Source organism: Mesoplodon densirostris, chromosome 8 (assembly GCF_025265405.1).
Source record: "Mesoplodon densirostris isolate mMesDen1 chromosome 8, mMesDen1 primary haplotype, whole genome shotgun sequence".
NCBI lineage: Eukaryota > Metazoa > Chordata > Mammalia > Artiodactyla > Ziphiidae > Mesoplodon > Mesoplodon densirostris.
The window spans coordinates 23102182-23118352 of NC_082668.1; the positions used below are offsets into that span (position 1 = coordinate 23102182).

Below are 16171 nucleotides of genomic sequence, written 5' to 3' on the forward strand. Positions count from 1 at the left end.
CCCATCTCTCTATAATACCGGAAGCTTATAATGCATTACATCCCTGCCAATCGATGCTCATAATGGAGTTCTATTGTATAAGTGTCCCTTAAATTGAAGAAAACAATCCTTAGGCACCCCTGTGAGATAATAGATGTAAAGTACCTTAAAATGTTGTTAAAAGCACTATGCAAATATTATGTATTAATGAGCTGAACTAAAGTCAGGCTATGAGAGAAAGATACTGTATTTTCTCTTATATATATTTACTGTAATGCCATTGTCTTAAAAAATAGGAAAAGTGACAATATAACCTTTACCGTTTCCCCAAATTAACACTCATTTCTTTCTTTAAATTTAAATTTAACCCCTTACTATAAAAATAAACCTCTGATGATCCTATGTATATACTTTCCATTTCAGACATATGTTTTTAATTTTTACCTAATCTTGACCTATAATTTGGTTTTTTAATCATCTGTCAGGATTTATTATTGCTTATTTAGGTTTTCCATTGCTGCATTTCTAATTTTATGTCTGAATAATTTTTCTAAACATCATTTACTTTAAAATGTAATTTATATCTTTCTATTTGGCAATTTCTGCAAATCTTACTTTTATTTCCCCAAGGAGTATTACATTTCAATTAATAACATAAAACTGAAAGTACACCTCAATCATATTAACAAAAACAAATCAAATTGAATTCTCTGTGCTACACATAACATATTATCTATCACTCACAGCCACAATTCTGCCATCAGGAGCAAGGTAGCAGTCTTGCTGATGTAGCTTCAAATATATATGTGACAATATAGTATTAAATGTAAAAATTCTTGCTTTGTCAGTAATTGAAGAAGAATATTTTCCAAAGAAATATGAGAGACAAGTGTAAAGTAAGAGTACAACTTCACTGAGACACTTTTTACAACAGATTGACAATTTTAAATGATTAATTTTGAGCTTTTTGACAGCAGCAGAAAGAAGCCTATTAAGTATAAAACAAGTTAGTCACATGACCTGGAAAAGTGATTTCTATCCTAGGCAAGTGAGATGCAATGATTCATGTAAAGAACCTCATCAAAATTTAATTAATTTGATAAATTCTTCTTGTAACTTTCTATTAAGGATGAGCCAAGCTCTGGGATGGATCCTAAATCAAAACGGCACCTCTGGAAGATCATTTCAGAAGAAGTACAGAATAAATGTGCCGTCATCCTCACTTCTCACAGGTAAACTGAGAGTCAGATGACACGATGTTAGAATGAGAGACGGGAAAGGTAATCCCGTGTAATATATACTGATAGTGAATTCTGCAATTGGATTAAAGTATTTTATGTTCATAGTCAAAGGAGCAAGTCCGGAAGGTTTCATGGTGAGACTCCAGCTCCTGTGGTGGGACAGGGCCTAAGAAATCTTTTAAAAAACAAATTTCCCATAACTTGCAGCCCTCTTAATTCAACTATGCCTCCCTATTGCCTATCACATAAAATTCAGCATTTTTCAGCTTAGTATGCAAGGCCTTTTTTTTTTTTTTTTTTTGCGGTATGCGGGCCTCTCACTGTTGTGGCCTCTCCCGTTGCGGAGCACAGGCTCCGGATGCGCAGGCCCAGCGGCCATGGCTCACGGGCCCAGCCGCTCCGCGGCATATGGGATCCTCCCAGACCGGGGCACGAACCCGTATCCCCTGCATCGGCAGGCGGACTCTCAACCACTGCGCCACCAGGGAGGCCCCCAAGGCCTTTTATTATCTGGCCTCGTCTAAACTTCTAGTCTTTTTTTCCTATGACACCCTCTCCTATCTGTCAATCTGAATGACTCGTGGTTCCACGTACACTCACTGCCCTTTCCTATCACATGCGCTTTTGGCTGTGTCTTCTACTGGAGTTGATCTTTTCACAAAATCTCTCCAGATTCTAATCTTACTAGTCCTTTAAGAACTAGTTCACAAGCCTTCTCCATGAAGTAGACCCTTCCAATCAATTAGGTAAAAAAGCTACTAAAGAATTTTCTCTGTGCCTTTCTTATAAGGTTAGCCTTATATTAAGTTCATCCTTTCATTATAATGATCATATAGTAGAAAAAGAGCTAGGTATGTTTAGAATCAAGAGACTTGTTTATATCCTATATACTAGCCTTCCCTTAGCACAGTATATGTTCTGAAGCCAATCATTTAATTTCCATTAACTTTTTTTTAACTTTTTATTTTATATTGGAGTATAGCCGATTAACAACATTGTGATAGATTCAGGTGCACAGCAAAGGGACTCAACCATACATATACATGTATCCATTCTCCCCCAAACTCCCCTAATTTCCATTAACTTTTTTTTTTTTTTTTTTTTTGCGGTACGTGGGCCTCTCACTGTTGTGGCCTCTCCCGTTGCGGAGCACAGGCTCCGGACGCGCAGGCTCAGCAGCCATGGCTCACGGGCCCAGCTGCTCCGTGGCATGTGGGATCTTCCCGGACCGGGGCATGAAGCCGTGTCCCCTGCATCAGCAGGTGGACTCTCAACCACTGCGCCACCAGGGAAGCCCTCCATTAACTTTTGTATTAAGTGGACAGGGTGATACCTAAGATCTCCTCCAGTTATCATCGCCCATGAAATTAGAATTATATAATCAAGTACAGGTTAACTAGTTATAAACACAGAAGTATAAAAGCCAACTGAATACGGAGTATAAGGCAAAATGAAAACAGCTTAGTATTATTTTGGAAGCATTTCTTACGAAATGTAGGTCTTGAGTCAAAGTTTGAAAGAGCTTAAAAGAAATACTGTGTTTGATAGGGTGGGCAATCCAGGTGAGAGAGATGGCCTCAAGTTTGAGAAGAAACAGTAATAAACCCTATGTGAAGACATTTAATTTATATGTTAAAAGATATTTTTGTTCTTCAAGGGAAAGGACATTTTAAGGAACTCAAATACTCAAGCAGTATTTCTAAGGTGCCATAATGAAAAAAGTTAAGCTTATGCTCATGAACTTAAACCAATTTTCTGTGCCCGGAATGCTGACATGATTCTGTCTTACAGCATGGAAGAATGTGAAGCTCTCTGTACCAGGTTGGCCATTATGGTGAATGGAAGGTTCCAATGTATTGGATCATTGCAGCATATTAAGAGCAGGTGAGGAACAAATGTATTGTTTAACACGTGGTATAGGGTAATCAAATCTACCAGTGCTATACTCACCTTCAAGGATAATCTCAGCAGCCCATCCTACAATGAATAGTAAAACTGGAATGGAGAAGTTAATCATTGATTCACCTTGAAGTTAAATTATAGTACTGAGGATTGAATTTTTTTAAATTAATAACCCCAAAACCTGGAAGGCCTAAAAGCTAATAATAATAATAATAATAATAATAATATCATTATTATTATTGTTATTCCCCAACCAAAATACTCTCAGAAAGCAGTTTCAAGAGTTATCTCAGTGACAAATGACAGTGAAAACACGACGATCCAAAACCTATGGGATGCAGCAAAAGCAGTTCTAAGGGGGAAGTTTATAGCTATACAAGCCTACCTCAAGAAACAAGAAAAATCTCAAATAAACAATCTAACCTGACACCTAAAGGAACTAGAGAAAGAAGAACAAACAAAACCCAAAGTTAGCAGAAGGAAAGAAAGACCAGAGCAGAAATAAATTAAATAGAAACGAAGAAAAGCAATAGAAAAGATCAATAAAACTAAACGCTGGTTCTTTGAGAAGATAAACAAAATTGATAAACCATTAGCCAGACTCATCAACAAAAAGAGGTAGTGGACTCAAATCAATAAAGTTAGAAATGAAAAAGGAGAAGTTACAGCAGACACTTCAGAAATACAAAGCATCCTAAGAGACTACTACAAGCAACTCTATCCAATAAAATGGACAAACGGGAGGGAAGAAATGGACAAATTTTTAGAAAGGCATAACCTTCCAAGACTGAACCAGGAAGAAATAGAAAATACGAACAGACCAGTCACAAGTAATGAAATTGAAACTGTGATTAAAACTCTTCCAACAATCAAAAGTCCAGGACCAGATGGGTTCACAGGTGAATTCTATCAAACATTTAGAGAAGAGCTAACACCCATCCTTCTCAAACTCTTCCAAAAAATTGCAGAGGAAGGAACACTCCCAAACTCATTCTACGAGGCCAGCATCACCCTGATACCAAAACCAGACAAAGATACTACAAAAAAAGAAAATTACAGACCAATATCACTGATGAATATAGATGCAAAAATCCTCAACAAAATACTAGCAAACAGAATCCAACAACACATTAAAAGGATCATACACCATGATCAAGTGGGATTTATTGCAGGGATGCAATGATTCTTCAGTATACACAAATCAATCAATGTGATACACCATATTAACAAATTGAAGGATACAAATCATATGATCATCTCAATAGATGCAGAAAAAGCTTCTGACAAAATTCAACACCCATTTATGATAAAAACTCTCCAGAAAGTGGGCATAGAGGGAACCTACGTCAACATAATAAAGTCCATATATGGCAAACCCACAGCAAACATTCTCAATGGTGAAAAACTGAAAGCATTTCCTCTAAGATCAGGAACAAGACAAGGATGTCCCCTCTCAAGACAAGGATGTCCACTCTCACCACTGTTATTCAACATAATTTTGGAAGTCCTTAGCCACGGCAATCAGAGGAGAAAAAGAAACAAAAGGAATAGAAATTGGAAAAGAAGAAGTAAAACTGTCACTGTTTACAGATGACATGATACTATACATAGAGAATCCTAAAGATGCTACCAGAAAACTACTAGAGCCAATCAATGAATCTGGTAAAGTTGCAGGATACAAAATTAATGCACAGAAATCTCTTGCATTCCAGTACACTAATGATGAAAAATCTGAAAGAAAAATTAAGGAAACACTCCCATTTACCATTGCAACAAAAAGAATAAAATACCTAGGAATAAACCTACCTAGGGAGGCAAAAGACCTGTATGCAGAAAACTATAAGGCACTGATGAAATAAATTAAAGATGATACCAACAGATGGAGAGATATACCATGTTCGTGGATTGGAAGAATCGATATTGTGAAAATAACTATACTACCCAAAGCAATCTGCAGATTCAATGCAATCCCTATCAAATTCCCAATGGCATTTTTTACAGAACTAGAACAGAAAATCTTGAAATTTGTATGGAGACACAAAAGACCCCAAATAGCCAAAGCAGTCTTGAGGGAAAAAGAGCTGGATGAATCAGACTCCCTGACTTCAGACTATATTACAAAGCTACAGTAATCAAGACAATATGGCACTGGCACAAAAACAGAAACATAGATCAATGGAGCAAGATAGAAAGCCCAGAGATAAACCCATGCACCTATGGTCAACTAATCTATGACAAAGGAGGCAAGGATATACAATGGAGAAAAGACAGCCTCTTCAATAAGTGGTGCTGGGAAAACTGGACAGCTACATGTATAAGAATGAAATTAGAACACTCCCTACCACCATACACAAAAATAAACTCAAAATGGATTCAAGACCTAAATGTAAGAGTGGACACTATAAAACTCTTAGAGGAAAACATAGGAAGAACACTCTTTGACATAAATCACAGCAAGATCTTTTTTGATCCACCTCCTAGAGTAATGGAAATAAAAACAAAAGTAAACAAATGGGGCCTAATGAAATTTCAAAGCCTTTTCACAGCAAAGGAAACCATAAACAAGACGAAAAGACAACCCTCAGAATGGGAGAAAATATTTTCAAATGAATCAATGGACAAAGGATTAATCTCCAAAATATATAAACAGCTCAATATTAAAGAAACAACCCCCCAATCCAAAAATGGGCAGAGGACCTAAATAGACATTTCTCCAAAGAAGACATACAGATGGCCAAGAAGCACATGAAAAGCTGCTCAACATCACTAATTATTAGAGCAATGCAAATCAAAACTACAGTGAGGTATCACCTCACACCAGTTAGAATGGGCATCATCAGAAAATCTACAAATAACAAATGCTGGAGAAGGTGTGGAGAAGAAGGAACTCTCTTGCACTATTGGTGGGAATGTAAATTGATACAGCCACTATGGAGAACAGTATGGAGGTTCCTTAAAAAACTCAAAATAGAATTACCATATGATCCAGCAATCCCACTACTGGGCATATACCCCGAGAAAACCATAATTCAAAAAGACACATGCACCCCAGTGTTCATTGCAGCACTATTTACAATAGCCAGGTCATGGAAGCAACCTAAATGCCCAACGACAGACGAATGCATAAAGAAGATGTGGTACATATATACAATGGAATATTACTCAGCCATAAAATGGAACAAAATTGAGTGATTTGTTTAGACGTAGATGGATCTAGAGACTGTCATACAGAGTGAAATAAGTCAGAAAGAGAAAAACAAATATCGTATATTAACGCATGTATGTGGAACCTAGAAAAATGGTACAGATGAACCAGTTTGCAGGGCAGAAGTTGAGACACAGATGTAGAGAACAAATGTATGGACACCAAGGGGGGAAAGCCACATGGGGTGGGGGTGGGGGTGTGCTGAATTGGGCCATTGGGATTGACATGTATACACTGATATGTATAAAATTGATGACTAATAAGAACCTGTTGTATACAAAAATAAATAAAATATAATTCAAAAATTTAAAGAAAAAAAAAAGTAAATGACAGGACTTCCCTCGTGGTGCAGTGGTTAAGAATCTGCCTGCCAATGCAGGGGACACGGGTTCGAGCCCTAGTCCGGGAAGATCCCACATGCCGCAGAGCAACTAAGCCCGTGCACCACAACTACTGAGCCTGTGCTCTGGAGCCCGCGAGCCACAAATACTGAAGCCTGCGCTCCTAGAGCCCGAGCTCTGCAACAAGGGAAGCCACCGCAATGAGAAGCCCACACACACACACACACAAAAAAAAAAAGTTATCTTGGTAACAGATTAGACCTTGACAAGTACATGAAGGCATCGATTTTTATCTAGCATGTTAATTTGCCATTTGAACAGGCTTTCAGCAAGCTATTTAACATTTTTACTGCACTCAAAACCTTTTCATCAAAAATACATTGGGGAGATGTGCATAAATATCATACTATCAAATTAAATTAATATTTTTATGTTTGTCAGAGTGCATATGCATTTATACAGATCCATGTTAATCTTCCAACATCATGACATTACTTTATACCTTTGTCTGTACAACAGCTTGGCTTTCTTATAAGACAATATTAACCAAGATAAGAAAAAAGGATGAAAAAGGCCTTATATGTTGTTCCCAGAGAGTCTGTTGTGACTTGTTTACGTACTCTACTTTTGGTGCAAACTGTTAGCTAGTATACTGATTTATTATTTATTTTTAAAAACCCAGTGATTTTAATCTTTACGATTGACATGAAATCTCCAATAACTTGCCTCTAAAGATTCTCTTTGCTTTAAATTAGAAAGTATGTATCTCCAGGAATTTACATCAATTACCAATTCATGGATGCCAAAGAAAGTCAGGATTTTGTATTTTCTTTCTAATGCAACTTTTGTCCAAAGGATCTGACTTTGTATAGTGGTAGAAATAAATAAAAAGTCATGGCAGTACACTATTTCCAGTTTGCAACATGCCCTGAACTTTTATAGCAAGATGATAGTCTTTATGTAGGAAAAGGGGCTATCATCGTCAGCTTGGGTCCTGTTTCATTATCTAGAATTCCAAAGGAGCTATTTCAGCAAAACATAATTCATACTGTATTTTGCACTTCTTTCTAGGTTTGGACGAGGATTTACCGTCAAGGTTCACGTGAAGAATGCCAAAGTGAGCATGGAGCCCCTCACAAGGTTCATGCAACTTCACTTTCCAAAAACATACTTAAAAGTAAGAGATTGACTGGTTTTGATAGTCATAATCTAATATCGTAGTGGATGTTTGTCATTTTCAAGCTGACCATAGCTTTGTTATTCATCAATATATATTTATTAGTTTAAGATTCTTAAGATACTCTGAAGCACACTTAGTATTAACAGATAAAATCTTCAGATTAGTTATATATTTTTGTAGCTACTTAAGAGTAACATAGTCCTTTTACATACCTTTATTTCTTCCTCACAAAGGCTTTATGACCATATCATATTACTTTTCAGGTTGTATGCTTAACTAGATTATTAGTTACATATGTTAGGGAATTGAGGCATGACAGATACGTATGACCAAGGGCATTTCTTCTAAGAAAAAAAAAATTACAAAGTTCCAAAATGTTACAGCTAGAAGAGATCATCTCCTTTGCTTTCCTCACTTGAAAGATAAGCCCACAGAGTTTTGAGCAGAATTGCTTGGAAATCAAGTTCTTAAATCGCACACTACCTGAAACATTGCTCAATTAATTTCATCTTACATATGCATATCAACAGGATGGGCACACACAGATATATACATATAAATCTCACATAGTACATATTTAAATGCACTTGACAAAAAAATTATCATTGTAACATCTTTGATGTGCAGGTAATTGATATAAGATGATTATAGCAACTGATTGTTTTTAAACAGAAGTCAGGTGTGGAATGATGAAAAGAAATTGGAAGACTTGGGCTGAGGTCCAGCTCTGCCTATGTGATTTCCAGCAAGACATTTAAAGTCTCTGAGCCTCGTATTCCTATTTTACAAATACTGTTGATATCTACTTCACAAGACTGGTGTGAGAACTAAATGATAAAATGTCCACAAAGATGCTTCCTAAACTGTCAGGCACCATATTAACGTGAAGTGATTTTGGAGAGCAAAATAGAGTTCATTTTTAAAAACAATTCTTTTATCTCTACAAAATACCTTTGCCTCAACCTCTGATTTTTATCAAAGTCCATTTTCTATCATCGAAATTAAAATCAAATTTAAAAATTAAAGGACACTTTTGTTTTTGTTTTTTTTTTTGCACAAACCACGTTAGTCATAGTACTTCTTCTTTCAGTGAACTTCTCGGTTGAAATCTGTGTCTATTCACTGAGTGATGAGATTACATTTGCCCTGGTCTGTTCTTCAGGGGACTAGTGCTATACAAGACAAGTGCAGTGATGATAAAAGTTTGATTACTTCCTAAGCAGACCATCCTCTACAAGTATGTGATGGTTTCTAGATCTCTAAAAGGGAAATAACCAAACAACAATTTAGGAGTAAAAATAAGTATCAATAAGATAGCCTGATTGCACTGACAGGTGTGATATAAACACAAATCAGTGAGAGGGGCTAGACAGCGAGCAAAGGAGTGAGAAGAGGGGTTTCCAGTAACGCAGGTCTGGAATACCAAGCTGCAATATACAATCTTGATCTGATCAGTATAGGTTACAGGGATTGTTTATGGAGTAAAGAAACCATCCTGACCAAACTAGTGTTTAGGAAAGATTATCCTAGCTACTTTGTGCCAGAACATATGAGTGTATATGGTTTCTAAGCTTCTGAAGAGTCTGTTGCAATAACCCAGATGTGGAGTGATGAGCATCAAGTTAATAAAATTGATGGTGCAGATAGAGAGGAAAGGTTACATTTGAGAGTTATTTTAGAGGAAAAATAAATAAGATATGGTAATTGATGAAATATGCAGAAAAGCAAGATGTTAAAGATATGCCAAGGAAATAAGAATAGATTACTAAATTGATGGTGATACTACAGACTAAATAAACTGAAAAGAATTTTAGAGTGAGTTAAGAAAGAATGTAGCATTATTTGAATGAGGTTTCTCATAGACAATGCTTTTGAAATCTGGCAACTTTAGCCAATATAAATTGAACAGCTAATCCTTAGCCTTTTAGAACAATTCTAACATTAAAAAAAAATGAAATTTCTAAAAGTTATCTCTGAAAACACTTATGTGAGCTAAGCATAATCTGACATTGGCAATACCATTCCACAATATTTTTTCCTAGGAAAGACTATAATGTCTTTATAAGTGCACATGAATGTAGAATATTTTGGAATTTTCATTAGCTTTTTAATTTGTTTTCTCTTGGACATTCATAAAACTTTTAATCTCATCTTTGAAAGCTGTTACTCTCAAAACATACCAATTATTTACAATGTAACATCATTTTCAAAGGAATGAATTTCAGTATGTTTCTTAGCTCTTGGTCAAGTTATGTCTAGTCAAGTCAATATTACCTGACATTGAGAAATACATTTTTTCCCTTTGGTTCCCACAGGATCAGCACCTCAGCATGCTAGAGTATCATGTGCCGGTCACCGCAGGAGGAGTAGCAAACATTTTTGATATGCTGGAAACCAACAAGACTGCTTTAAATATCACAAATTTCTTAGTGAGTCAGACTACTCTGGAAGAGGTAAGCTGGATACCATGATCCATGTGCACAATGTCACATAAATTATTACACATTCTGATTATTTCTTTTTAATGACATTGAATTTGCTTTTAATTGAAGCAATATCTAAACTTGCACCTGAAAAACTTAGCTTAATTTATTTCTAAGTGCATTTTGGGATGTTAGGAAAAAATATGAAAAGAGTTAACTATTTTTAATGGAGAAAAGAAGATTTTTTTCCTTCTATAAGACATCTATACCCATCAGTTTTCTGTATATGTAAAGCAACAGTTATTTTCATCTATAAAACAAATAGCTGTTAACACTTTCTTTACTTTCTCCTTGGTAGGTTTCTTAAATAACATTTCTATTGATTGGCTTCCTAGATTAGGGGAGGATGGGGTTATCTAGTGAGAATTTGGTGCCAATGCTTTAGATCTGCTAGATTCAGGTAACCAAAGTGGTAAATGCAGGATTCTTTTGTTTCATTCACATCATCTGTCTTAATTACATTTATATTCAATAACTCGAGGCATCATGGAACATACTTCATCACCTTTGCACTGTTTTAGTTTTATACAGTTCAGCCAACCTGATATATAGAACATTTGATTGGACCTATCACTGGAATGGGTCTGAAAGTGAGGCTACAGAGGCCTCTGAATCATGCTGCATCTCATGGACAATTTTTTATGGGGAATTAAGGCAATTATGGCTTTGCCAACATAGAAGATTTATCCTTTGACTGGTAACCAATTACCAGTATCATGTCTGGCACAAAGTAGACTCTCAATATTTTCTGGATGAATCTATGACTAATAGAATTTTAAACAAAGTCATAAAGGTCTGCCTGTTAAATAATAAGCTTACTGAACATAATGTTAATGTGAGCTTCGTATACAAATTTTATTTTAGTGCATTAACTGTTGAAACTAGTGAAACTCTTGAAACTAGTGAAATTTCTCTCAACATCATCATACAAACATTTGATAAGGGCTTGGGTTGGGCTCCTTGTTAAAAGATACTTGAAAGATACTGATACAGATCAAATAGATACAAATATGTGGCTATAGATATTTAATTATAGCTTTAGATTTATATTATGATTATAAATGTATTTATAGTTGTAGATATAGATATTATTTTCAAACCCCAGATAAATTTCAATACCTAAAGGAAGGACTCCTAGTGAGAGTTTGTTTATGTGTGTGGGCATGCCCCTATGAAATCTAGTTTTCTTCTTATTAGCTCTCCCATTGTGCATACACACACACCTTATTTCTTCCTTTGGTTTACCAAGTACTAATGGCTTTATTTCCCTTGAAAAATCAGGTTTTCATCAACTTTGCCAAAGACCAAAAGTGCTATGAAACTGCCGATACCAGTAGCCAAGGTTCCACCGTAAGCACTGACTCACAAGATGACCAGCTGTAGTCTTAGTACCTCCAGCAAACTCAGTCTCAACAAATGCCAATGGCTTCATTTTGAGGAAGAGCCACAGAAGATGCAAATTCCTCAAAATATCTTAATTTTAAAGTATTATTCTGTATTGGAAAGTTACAATTGTGCAAGACTAGCCAATAACCATAAATGGAAAGTTTTCTTTCTAAGGTCAGTGAATGTTTTTACTACTGAAATGAATTTCTGTCTACTCAACACTGAGCATGCTAGTGTGTAAGCTGCTGACTCTTATGCAAAGGTGAAACCACTGAAGATGAATGCCTTAATTTATTACTTTCAATAAAAAGACAGCTTAGGGCTTCCCTGGTGGCGCAGTGGTTGAGAGTCCGCCTGCCGATGCAGGGGACACAGGTTCGTGCCCCGGTCTGGGAAGATCCCAAATGCCGCGGAGCGGCTGGGCTCGTGAGCCATGACCGCTGAGCCTGTGTGTCCGGAGCCTGTGCTCCTCAACAGGAAAGGCCACAGCAGTGAGAGGCCCGCGGAGTGTACCGCAAAAAAAAAAAAAAAAAAAAAAGACAGCTTAAAAGCATGGCTATTAGCAGTTGAAAAGAAAGAGTGGAGAAGAAAAGTAAGGTAGTTTGGGGGTAGGTAGAATTGGGAGAGCAGACAAAATAATTTATTTTCAGAAAATAATAGAATGAACATCATCATGAATACATGAATCTATTGTGATGTGTAAAGTGCCAAGGGCCAGATTAACATCGGCAGTAAAGAGTGGGCACAATGTCTAGAGTGTGTGTGTTTGTCATTTTCAGTACCTGTCAATACATGGGGACGTACTGATCCCCCCGAAATGCCTTTCTACAAGAATGCTATAGAAGGACAGTTTACCCTGGTGGTAAATAGAGCTTAAATCTCTTCCTGCAATGCCTTGCCGATAGTGAGGCACGGAGCAGAGCAAGAAGCTACTTGCTTTTGGGCAGAAATAGGTGTGTCAGCTGGGCAGGTACAAATCCTGAAAGATGATAGAGAATGCACGTGCTGCAGGCAGACAACGTTTTTTAAAGCCGTTACAGAAAGGTTCATATTCTGGGTCTCTCTGAAGGAAACATTCCTGTGGAGGGAAAATGAATATGAAGATAATTTTCAGCTAATTACCCGGCTGACCCAGAATCATATATATATGGCTATAGAATAGACTTCGTAATAATGCCAAATTATATGGCCCTGGGGGAAGGTGCTTTACGTAACACGCGCGTGTGTGTGTGTGTGTGTGTGTGTGTGTGTCTATGTGTCTATATAAGTTTGCTTTGGCACATCTGTTTTGAAAATCAATAAAATCAACATTTAGTCAAAACAGTTCATGAAGTCATTTCATTTGTTAGGGAAGAGCCAGGAATTTAAAACTTGGAGTCACGTGGGTGACAAGCTCCCATGGGACCTGGCCCCTGCTTACTTCTGCACCTTCACCGCTTTCCTTCTCCTCTTCCTCTTTAGGGTGTAGCCAGGCTGGCCTGTTTTGGGTTTTGCCAGTGCACCAAACTCCTTCCTCCCTCCACACCTCTGCATGTATCTCCATACGTCTCCCTGTGTGAAATGCCCTTCCCCCAGTATGTGCCTAGCTAAGTCTTCAGAAATGTTGCTCTTTCTCAGAGGAGCTTTCCTTCCCTAATTCTTCAGTTTAAATCTAATCCCCCAGTCCTAAAACTGTACTCTATTGTACTTCCTAATTTTCTCTTAGAGCATGCATCCTAATTTGTAACCTATCTGATTAATGATATATATCTTAACAGATGGCAACAAAATTTCTCTTAAGATAGAAAATATCCTTGTTGAATATAATACTTAGATAAGCTTTTTTGGAGTAGACAGTGCAATTCTGAGAGGATGAGTGTCTTCAGGAGTCCAAACAAGCAAAACAATGGTCAGGCTCCGTGAGAGGATAAAGGGATTTGTTTATTGTTCATTGTGCTTTGTTATTGTGGTGGTTGGTTGCTTGCTTCTGAGCAGTTGTAGGAAGAGAAACACAGCGGGAGGAGAGAAAGGAAATGGAGAAAGGAGGAACCAGTGAGATGGTAGAAGGCTGAGTATTGAAGAGAAACTGAGTATTGAGAAACTGAGTGATCGAATGGACTTTTAAAACCATGAATATCCAAATGTTTTCACATTCGTTTGCTGTGCAGCCATGCTGTGGACTGTCCTCCTACCCCTAAATCTTGGTTAAAGTCAGTCATACTTACAAATGCTTTATGTGAATGAGTGTCTAGTGGAAATTGAGGAAAGGATGAGTTGTCTTCTTTGAAAGAGGCACAGAACAATGCCTGCTTCACCACAGAGCAGGAGAAGCCTGGCGGGAGGCAAGACCATGAGTCGGAGGGGTCTGGATATGTGCTGAGTGGAGCTTCTGACCCCCCCAGGATGTGGATCTGGGAGGTTCCAGCCAATCTCATCTACCTCTCAGTAGGCAGGGAAGTCCAAGCTGGCCTCTGGATGACATGGCTGGCACTTTTGAGTGTTTATTTAGTATTTCTCTCCCTCACTAGACATGAAGCTCTATGAGGACAGGAGACCTACTTTGATCTTCCTAGTTTTCCCATCATTACCTACACACACGATGAATATTTTGTGGTACTCAATAAAGATTTGTTGGTTAAATAGATGAAAAAATAAATGAATGAGAAACAAAAGAGAAGCAGGCATGGTTGGTATGGAAACCAAGCATCTTTATTCTGTTTATATCTATGAAATGCAGTGAAGTTTCCCATGAGGTAGTTTATTCATGGAGAAGGAAAAGGAAAGATGACGCCTTGTTCCATAATACAGATATTCCAGTGTATCCACTGGAATAGGAGGACGTGGGTACCTTCTTTAGGAATGTAATTCTAATGCTTTGCTTCTGTACATTCCTGCACATTTATTTCTTCTTTGTCTTTTTGTCTGTGAGGATGTACCGTATGAGTTTCACAGTGCATTTTTACATATAAGTAAGGAACGTACATAAAAAAACTATTTGAACCCACATCCCTTGGGGCTTCTCTGCAGTAGAGAAAATATTTTGAGAATTCCCAGTTCTTGGAGGACTGCCTCCACTCTGGATAACCCATACAGATTCTGCTTTTTCATATGAGTTACCTAAATTACCTCTGAGGATTGTGGCAATCTTCACCTCACCTATAAAACCTGATTTTCATAATATTAAAACATTTGGAAAAATGATATGTACAACTACCTTCTCCAAATATGCTCTCTGCCCGAATGATTCATTCCTCTCCTCAGGGATGATAATTCCCTAGACAACAGCAAATGCCCTCCTGGGTGAGGGTGAGGGTGATGCAGCAGGCTTGCATCCTCTTACCTCAACAGGAGCCTGGGAGCCTGCTTGCTTCATTAAAGTACGCTTATCAACATAAGTTTTTAAGTATAATAACAGCAAGCTAAAAGGGAATGATATTATTTCCTTTAGCATCATGTGTGACACTTAATCTTATCCCTCCCTTACTTATCAACCCAGACTGGTTTTCCGTAATCTGTAGAACTAAATACAGACTCCTTAACTGACCCTCAAAGAATCAATATTTCATAATGCACCCCACCACGTCCACCTCTCTTCCTCATGTAGTCTACGCCCAACTTCAGTGAATTGCTTGCTATTTCCTATTATGACAGATCTTTTCGCACTCTTGTGCCACTTGGCTGACAATACTCCTTTCTCTTGAAAGACCTTTTCCCTGTTCCCACTCATCTTTTATGTAGAAACTCCTCTTCTTCTTCACCTTTTCCTTAAGGAAATCTTCCCAGAAAGCCTCAGGCAGAGTTCGTTGTTCTATCCTCATTACAAAAGCATTCTGTGCAGGCCTCTGCAGCAGTTTTTCCCTGCTGCATTATAATCATCTCTATACCATCTTTCTCTTCCCATTACACTCTCAGTTGATCAAGAGTAGTGACCTATTATTCCTTCATCATTGTATCTGCCATACCCAGCAGAGTACCAACTATTCTTGCTCAATAAATCATTGAGGGACCAAAAAGTCTGTTTCAATGTAGAAATATTTTCATAATTTTGCTCTGAATTTTTTGCAATTATGTTGGTTTTAGCTTTAGAAGACCAGCTATTATAATTTAATGTTAACTGCTAGGGAAAAATGTTCAGATGACCAAACATTTTACATTTAAATGTTGTTTCTGCATAAAGCACATATGCTAAGCAGTTAGGGTGGGCAGATGACCCAGGATGACCAGAGTACCTAATTTCTCACGACCACTTTGATTACTTTAGAGATTGACACATGACTCCAGTAAACTTAGTCAATTTTAATTGAATTAATCTTCATCACACCACCACCACCACCCCCTGTGGCTTTCCCCCCTTGGTGTCCATACGTTTGTTCTCTACATCTGTGTCTAAATTTCTGCCCCACAAACCAGTTCATCTGTACCATTTTTCTAGGTTCCACATACATGCGTTAATATATGATATTTGTTTTTCTCTT

The 16171-nt window shown here is 37.4% G+C and overlaps 1 protein-coding gene across 1 annotated transcript in view; it reads left to right on the top strand.

Annotated features, from left to right (window-relative positions):
- ABCA12 (ATP binding cassette subfamily A member 12) overlaps positions 1-11714 on the top strand; it is a 180220-nt gene extending 168506 nt beyond the window's left edge. Inside the window, exons 50-54 of the mRNA XM_060106255.1 lie at positions 1108-1211; positions 3012-3104; positions 7740-7845; positions 10164-10301; positions 11613-11714. Coding sequence (XP_059962238.1) covers positions 1108-1211; positions 3012-3104; positions 7740-7845; positions 10164-10301; positions 11613-11714 — 543 coding nt within the window. The remainder of the gene's footprint in view (positions 1-1107; positions 1212-3011; positions 3105-7739; positions 7846-10163; positions 10302-11612) is intronic.
- The last annotated feature ends 4457 nt before the right edge of the window (positions 11715-16171 follow it).